The 9,192-nt window shown below is 27.9% G+C and overlaps 1 protein-coding gene across 6 annotated transcripts in view; it reads left to right on the forward strand.

Moving 5' to 3' along the window:
* The window catches only part of LOC129981013 (ceramide phosphoethanolamine synthase-like), a 130,482-nt gene extending 121,497 nt beyond the window's left edge, over positions 1-8,985 (forward strand). For all 6 annotated transcript variants that reach the window (XM_056091606.1, XM_056091609.1, XM_056091604.1 and 3 more), the window contains one exon: positions 7,501-8,985. In XM_056091606.1, coding sequence (XP_055947581.1) covers positions 7,501-7,530 — 30 coding nt within the window. In that variant the 3' untranslated portion in view covers positions 7,531-8,985. The remainder of the gene's footprint in view (positions 1-7,500) is intronic.
* The last annotated feature ends 207 nt before the right edge of the window (positions 8,986-9,192 follow it).

Raw genomic sequence — 9,192 nt, forward strand, 5'->3', positions numbered from 1 at the left:
TTTTAACAAACGAATAGAAACAATTTTAAAAATATGTTTTTCGGAGTCGGGAAGATCTGAAACGTTAAGATTCGTTAAAAATCTAGAGTTCGATTTTTTTTATGATTACTTTATTTTTACTTTGTGTGTCTATACGAGAAAGTAAAAAATTATGCTTGCAAAAAGTAGGATAGTATAAAGACAGTTAAGAAATGCTACTTGAATTTCTATTTGAATTTGAAGTTTGAAATACTTCACTAAAGAAACTATGGGTATCAATTTATATTCAAAAGAATTAATTGAAATCTTTATTCTATATTGAAAACTTAATTAATTGAAATCTGTATTCTATATTAAAACCTTAATTAACTGATATCTGTATCTGAGAGTCAGATTGTTGTCTGTAGTAAATGTTTGATAAATTTAGTAATGCATTAGTAACAGAATAAAAAAATAGTGCATTAAATGACTTAAAGCAGAAAATTGAAAGGAACACTATGCGTTTTATGTGAAGTAGTTTATACATATATGTGTTAAAAATATGCGAAACAAATTCCGTTTTGACATATTTTTTTTAACTGAAGAAAACAATGTGTCCCCAATGCAAAAAGTTCGTGATTGGCTGAACTTAAATATCACGCCACTTTGTTTGCTTGAAAGTTAACCCTTCACTGTATATTTTAAGTAAATATATATGTTATGATAATGCACAAACATTCCAGTGAATATTGGACGTATTCTTCATAAAAAAAACGTAGTTAAATTATACATACGCTGTTTACTACGCTACCGATACTGAAATGTAGCAGATGTTTTTCCAGATAATTTTAGCACTAAAAATAGTCATAACAAAGCTGATGTTTGGCAAATACCAACTTTAAAAAAATACAGTAGATGTTTAGAAACGATGTTGATTTTTCAGCAAATGTTATTTTTGTTCTGCTTTATGTTTCAAATGAGTCGTCAGGACGAAACTGTCTGTCAGCTATTTGTTACTAGTTTTACCGTTATTTTTATAATAATGGTTAAATATTCATCAGTAAATATTACTCTTAAACGAAATATTGCGTGCAACTTTTGGCGGATTTCATTTGTTGAAAGCAGTAAACAACTTTTTACAAAAAGAAAAAAAAAATGTAACGTGTAAGCCAAATTTCTGTCATTTTTTAATTTTATTTTATGTTTCAAAAACGCAGAACTGTGTCGAACATCATGTACCTCAAAATCTATGACGCATAGCAGATCTAAATTTCATGTGTTTGACAAATTAGATGTTATTTTGGGTTCCTTGGACATCAATAGTGCGACTATTTGTATGGAATTGATAAACAGAGTCGACAACCTTTGATTGATGCGATGGTATCGATAAATTTAACCTCTCTACAATTAATATAGCGTGTAAGATAAACAACATGGTTTTAGTGGTCTGCAAGAAAAAATTCGGTTTTATATTCAACTTATCCTATTTTGAGTAACTAAAGAATTCAGAATAGTTCTGGACAGTTTTTTTTAATCTTAACTTGGGAAAGTATTCTATTTTTGAATAAAATTTCCCTGATTGCCAATTAATTACTTATATATCGTTTATAGTATAAAAAAATCAAAATAAGTATATAAATAAATATAATCTATACTTATAATAAAGCTCAATGTGTGTGTGTGTGTGTGTGTGTGTGTGTGTTGGCGCTCTACAGGCCAGGTCATTTGACATACAGCTACCAAATTTGGTACATGTATACCTTAGAGGTCGGGAATGTGCACCTGGGGTCCCTTTTTTTGAAATTTTAATTAGAATTTTAATTATTAATTAAAAACTAACTTTCCCGCCAAAAAAATCTTCCATTTTCCCCACCGCCAACTTTTCCGCCAAAATAATCTTCCATTTTCCCCAACGCCAAATGATTTAGGCTTTAGTTCTTTTTTTCTCCCAACAGTAATGAGGCTAGGGTTAAGATTTTTCGGCGGATTATTTCAAACGATTCTGTTTATTTTCTTAATGTTTTATGCATTTAAAATTAAACATTGTTAATTAATCCATGTTTCAGATTCATTCTGAAGTACTTTTGAATTAAAATAACACAGAATAAAGGAAATTAAACATGTATAATCTGCATAGCGTTACCCCAACTGAATCGATCCGTTCATGATGAATCTGAGAAAATTTTGTTGACAAATTCTTGAGATATTATATAAATTAAGAAAGATATTCTTTAGTGCCCATAAAGTTTAAACGCTCAGTGACTCTATTATCAGTAATCATATTATTAAAAAAAATGCTTTGTTTCAGTAAAAAATATTATTATATTAATTGCAGATTAATCCTTTACACTTTAATTTAAAGCATAAATTCTACGAGGGGTAACAGAAAATTAGAGAGATACATATCACGTTATGACTGAAGGCCTTTATAATATTATGAGTGAATTATATGAATATCAAAATTTGAAGTTTTAAAATATTTTGCTGAAGAATCTATTAAAGTTGGAATTGCATAAAATATTTAATTATTAAAATTTTAACGAACATTAAGATTGGCGAACCGGCTGGTCGCCAAAGGCGGCTAGTATAAAATAAAAATTAAAAGTATTTAAAATTTATTATTAAAAATGAGTTTTTGAAGAGTGTTCCATCACAACGTTTGCCATGCTATGAAATTTGGCCGTCCAATTTGTTTAATTTAATTTTTTAATTGCTGTTCAATATTGACGTTCGTTTAGATATTTTAATTTCTATAAATTTTAAACATTTTCTATTATTAATTACTAAATAATTGGATATGATTTGACAATCACTTGTTGTTTTTGTTCGCTGTCTTTTTCTTGTCATTCCTTCTCCTTCCGTTGAAAAAAAAAAGGGAATGATTTAGGTTAATATTCAGAAAATCTAAGTTAGAGGTTTAGGTTAATATTCAGTCATGTTAATTGAAAAGGCATGAAAGTTACTTTCTAAAAATTTTAATGTTCAAAACATTTTGAATTACATATTCCAACACTGTTTTTTACTTTATTCACTTCTCAATGCCCCTCCTCCAAAAAAAAATGGAATACATCAAATTAATTTGGATAGAAAAAATGTGTAATATTTTAGATCAATATTCAAAAAATCTGGTCATTATTTGAAAGGACATGAAAGCTGTCTCCCAAAAATTTTTAAGTTGCAAGACACTTTGCATTACATATGGCAATAATTCTTTTAAAATCTTTGTCCCTTTCTTGAACTTCTTCTAAAATAACGAAATTAATTAACACTCAGAAAATCTGATTACGTTAGTTGAATAGACATGAAAGCTTTTTCCCCAAAATTTTAATTTTGTAGATTGATTTTATTTGAATTTTAATACCTAAATATTTTATTAGATTTCCGATATGATAGTAATTGCCTGAAAATTTATCTGATAATAATGCATTTAAAAAAAAATAAAGATTTTAGTGAAAATGAAACTAATTTGTATGAAAACTTTTAATGAATATTTTGTATCTTACGTATGTCCATGCAAAACAATTCACTGTATTAAAATATATTTCAATATAGATTCTTGCTTGTCATAACGAATATAAAATTTTAAAAAATCATAATGCATTTATTAGTTGAATTCAAAGTATTCATTTAGATGCAGTGTCAAATTAAGATTTTATCATCTAAAAATTCAAATGTATTAACATTATTGTGTAATTACTATAAGATGAAAGTTTATTTTTTAGAATTTGAAGCATGCTTAAAAATTCAGGTATATAACATTTTTCGGCAGTTACTGTTTGAAACCAATATAAAACTGTTTACATCTTTAAGAACGACCTATACATCGTTTTATAATCTGTTTTTGAAATGAGAAAACAAAGACTACATTCACTTTTTGTAATATAAATAACTGTGTAAATTGATTGCTTTATGTCAATTTAAATTACTGAGTCGGCATCTTGTTCACAATTGTATGATTCAGCTTGTAAAAATGAGTGGCATAGTACTTTACAACATTGTTTTGAATGTCTCAAATGTTTTTAAAACATTGACAGCCAAAGACAGTCGTTTGTATAAACAACTCCTCACATTTTTATGCGTCAGCAACTAAGCGCTTGACAAAACTTAATCATAAATTTTTATTACTTGTTATGACTTCTCGGGTATATTGCAGCATAGAATCTATGTAAATGTTTAATTTATTTTAATTTTATATTGTGTTAATTTATTTCACCTTTACTTTTGTATACTGATAAGCGTGGATGACATTCGTATTATCCACGAATTATCATAGTTGAAAAGTAAATTATTTATATCTAATAACTACTTTGTGTATAATATTTTAATTCCCAACTTTCTGTTTGTTTGACAGTTACTTTTACTTCTGTGAAAAATCCGCTCTTATTCAATTGTTTATTTTTTGTTCTATTAAACGAGTCAATATATATTACTAAATTATTAAATAATTTTTAAGTAGCATTTGCGTCCCATTAACCAAATTTAGAAATCAAAATATTATCATTTTGAAATTTTTCTTTTTCATTAATTTTCGAGATGATGCAAGGAATTTGAAGGCAATCAAATTTTTTTCATATTACATTGTATTTCAAAAAATCTTTTTATTGTGCATTTATAATAATTTTACTATCTATTTTCTATCAATTTTTTGGTAATTGCTTTTAAAAAGTATCGAGGGTTTTATTTTTACTTCACAGTTATCTTATTCATGGTGTTTTTAAGATAATTAAAAGGAATTTTCCGAAATCAGTGATCTAAATTAAATTGGGTATTAAAGTCTAAATTGAATTTTAAGTTACATAGATAATAAACATCACACCAATTTATAGTTACAGATTTTGTTATAGTAAATTTAGCAGAAGAATACATTTATTCATTTTCTTTCATTCCATTATGGCTGGTTGCCTAACGAAATTTTTTATGAAATTGCTTATTTTGAAGTTCCTAAATTTAACTACGCAAGAATGTTGTGGATGATGGAATAGGAAGATTTATCAAATTATTCAAAAAATCTGCATAACAATGAAATTATTATTGTATATTGGAAAATTTGTAGGTAGTAATTCTGCTGCGTGCAACGTCGGGTAATACAGTAAGATTGTGAGTGTTATCAAATATCTGCAAAACATTCAAGGTCTGTCTACAGTAGTAAAATTTCAAAGTAAATTTCATGTTATCAAAATATCTGCAAAATATTCAAGGTCTGTCTGTAGTAGTAAAATTTCAAAGTAACTTTCATGTTATCAAAATATCTGCAAAACATTCAAGGTCTGTCTGTAGTAGCAAAATTTCAGATTAGTAAATTTCATGTTATCAAAATATCTGCAAAATATTCAAGGTCTGTCTGTAGTAGTAAAATTTCAAAGTAACTTTCATGTTATCAAAATATCTGCAAAACATTCAAGGTCTGTCTGTAGTAGCAAAATTTCAGATTAGTAAATTTCATGTTATCAAAATATCTACAAAACATTCAACTTCTGCCTGTAGTAGCAAAATTTCAAAGTAACTTTCATGTTATCAAAATATCTGCAAAACATTCAAGGTCTGTCTGTAGTAGCAAAATTTCAGATTAGTAAATTTCATGTTATCAAAATATCTGCAAAACATTCAACTTCTGCCTGTAGTAGCAAAATTTCAGATTAGTAAATTTAATGTTATCAAAATATTTGCAAATTATCTGTCTGTCGCAGCAAAATTTCAGGTTAGTAAATTTGGTGTCTACAGCATTGGGTAAAATAGAGCAAGATTTATCAAAGGCTGCTCTAACATCTGCAGAACATTAGATTTTCGCTGTAAATGCATGAATTGCAGGTAAAACGGTTTTTCATAGAAAATAATATAGATAAGCAAGACCAAGATAGATATAGATAACATAGACCAAGACATCCAGGTATCATATTATTCCAACATTTTCAAAGTAGTCAAGTTGTAGCTATAGATGCAAAATTTGTGGGAAGTAAAATTTTTATTTTGTCCTTCTTGCAACGATGAGTATGACAGAATAGACTAGGATTATCAAATTGTGTCTGTAAAACAGTGGAATTATCATTGTATTTTTGAAATTTGTCGGCAGTATTTCTGGTGTCAGCAATGTCGGCTAAGACAGAATGATGAGTATTATCAAAAGATCTGCAAAATTATGTTTTTATTGTAGATATTAAAAGTGTTGGTAAAACGTTTTTTTAGTTGTAAATAATACAGGGTGTTTATAAAGTCCCGGACCCATTTTGATGTTTAATAACTCATAAAATAATAAAGGTAGATTTAAATTAATAACATAAATGGTTAAATAAACTCAAAAAGTTTCATGACCCTTGTCAATGAACTTCCACGTGTGCCCCCTTCGTCGCACGGAGAATATCAAGTCGATAGTCAATTTCACGCCAGGTAGCGACAAGCATGTCGGCATCCACAGAGCCATTTGCGCACATTATGGCGATTAACAATGCCAGAAACATGAAAGGATGCTTCATCGGAGAACATTATGCTCTTCAGAAAATCAGCAGCATCTTCTATCCTTCTTAGCATATCTGTTGCAAACGCCATCCTCCTAGGCCTATCGTTTGGTTCCAAAACTTGAACAATTTGAACTTTGTATGCATGCAGTCTTAATTTTTTCTTAATAACCTTGTACACCGTCGAAATTGGCATATCCAATTCTGTTGCCGCTGATCTCACAGATATTCTAGGATTGTGTAAAAATGTCTCACTGACACGCTCAACATCAAAATCACTTGTGCAAGGACGTCTGGAACGTTTCTTATCTTCGATACTTCCAATTTCTAGAAAATTCTTTTTCCACCGCAAGATGCTGTTTTTGGATGGAGGATCTTTTTGGTAAATTCTTCTGAAATTTCTCTGTGCTTGCACTATCGATTTCATTTCTATGAACCACCATAAAATCTGTGCTTTCTCTTGTGGTGTATGCATTCTCCTTAATATCCGCTCGAATAAAACATCACATACAAAAGTACTACATAGAACAAACACATCAAAAGTAAACACAACATTGCAATAGTTGCCAAAAACAAAAGAGAGAAAAATGCAATTAATAAGCAGACAATATTTAGAAAAGTACAGATATTTAGACTGGAAAATGAAATTATCTGAAATTAACCACACGCGCAAACGATATTTACGAAAGTAAAAATATTCAAACCTGAAAAGGAAAATATATGAGTTATTCCATCAATAAATGCCATAAGTTTGTTTATATCTTTATTATTTTATGAGTTATTAAACATCAAAATGGGTCCGGGACTTTATAAACACCCTGTATAGTGCTGGTAAGACACCCTGATATCAGTTATCATACCGTTCCATTTGCTAAGTACTCAATCTATAGATGTAGATACAAAATTTATGGATAGTAAAATTTAGAATTTGGCCACCTTGTAGCGTTGAGTATGGCAGTATGAACCAGGATTATCGAATTCTTCTAAAAATATGCAAAACTCTTGAAATTTTACGGTTGATATAAAATATATGAATGTAATATGGAATAAAAGATAGACATTTGTATTTATTTTTGTATTTGTTTTTCAGGTTCGCAGCTACATCATGGGCTTCAGTTGATTGCTTGCTTTGTAATTGCCTCCGTCCTTCATCAGAAGATCTTCCAACTCTCATTTCTATGAGAACTGCAGAGGAAAAGTTAAACGAGTACACGAAATGGAAAATAAACGCAACCTTCACAGATGTTTATAAGTTAAATGAAGGAGCATACATGGACAAATAAATCAACAAGTTTCCTTTTTTCAAATGTAAAAACTTTCATCTCCGATTTGTTGCAATCAGATGATCAATCAACTAAAAAGACTGAATCATGTACCATGTATTGTATTTTGCATTCTAGATTTAAACTATTGTTTGAATTACAAATAGTGCCTTTTTATAATGTCAGGAGCTTGTTCCTACTGCAGTGTGTTTTATGTTTTGTATTTAGTGTAAAGAAAAAAATATTTGCTAGTGTAACTATATTAAAATAGTGCACGAGAGTAATTTTTTTTAAATATGTAAAAGTGCTGTAAATTTTTCGCAGTCAAGCATTTTTTCTTATTATTTTTTTACTGGTCAAGTAGGGTACTGCGTTTTTTCGACAGATTGCACATTTCTATGCCTGATTTTTTTTAAACAATGGAACTGTATATTTTTGTCAAAAATTATACTGTGTTAATTTTTGATGCTTTTGTATTAATCAATTGTTGTCTTCCACGTTGAATATAATAGTTTTTATGGTGAACAATTATTAATTCGAGCTTTATAACTAGAATAAATGCCTTGAAGTATACCTGTATTTTCACTTTAAATTAATACAATATAAGTTTGTAAATCTTTTAGTCTATAAAAAATAAATTGTTGCTATGTTTGAATCTGCATTATGAAAAGTTTTACAACAAATATCTTAATAATTTAAATTTCTTAAAATTGTTTCTTATTGCACTTGATTGTTAGAACTTACACAATTTTTAGTTCAAATAACTTAAAACTTGCGTTCACATTTTATATATTTTTATTATATGATATTTAAAAGGATCAAATTTTGTATTCATTCAGTGATTTAATCATGTAGTCAAAATATAATCCAAATTTGGGCATGATATAAATGATCACAATAGTATTATATTAGGAATTGATATTAAATATATTAAGTATTATAATATGATTTCAAATATTATTTTGATTCATTTTCGATTTATGCAGATTTTTCTTTTTTTTAAAAAATTATTAGCTTGTTAAAATTGAAGATTGTATTATAAACGAACAAGCAAAGTTTTTAATATTATTCTTTAGGCATTTTAAATAGATGGCAACATTATTGAAATTTTGTACACAAGAAAAATCCTAACTTGTAACTAAAATATTAATTTAAATATATATTTTGTCAAAGATGCATTTTTCAATATATTAGATATAAATTTAAATTTCTCTTGTGAAGAAATTTTTTTATCATTATCATGATAGAAATGTAAGCGAATTTGTCGGATATGGACACAATAAAATTGTATGTTGTGCTTCTTGCAAGTCTCATTTTAGAAAAGCTGTGATTTATTGATCTACTCTTATTATTATTTTTTTTCATGATTTTCCTATCACATACGAGAAAACTTTCATTCACTGCATCTGTATCTTTTTTTGAATTTATAGATATACAAGAGTTAAATATTAAAATTCTTTCGTCCTTTGTAAAACAATTCAAAATAATATTTTACATGATATTTATTGATGATAAAGAAA

Source organism: Argiope bruennichi, chromosome 8, assembly GCF_947563725.1.
Source record: "Argiope bruennichi chromosome 8, qqArgBrue1.1, whole genome shotgun sequence".
Taxonomy (NCBI): Eukaryota; Metazoa; Arthropoda; class Arachnida; order Araneae; family Araneidae; genus Argiope; species Argiope bruennichi.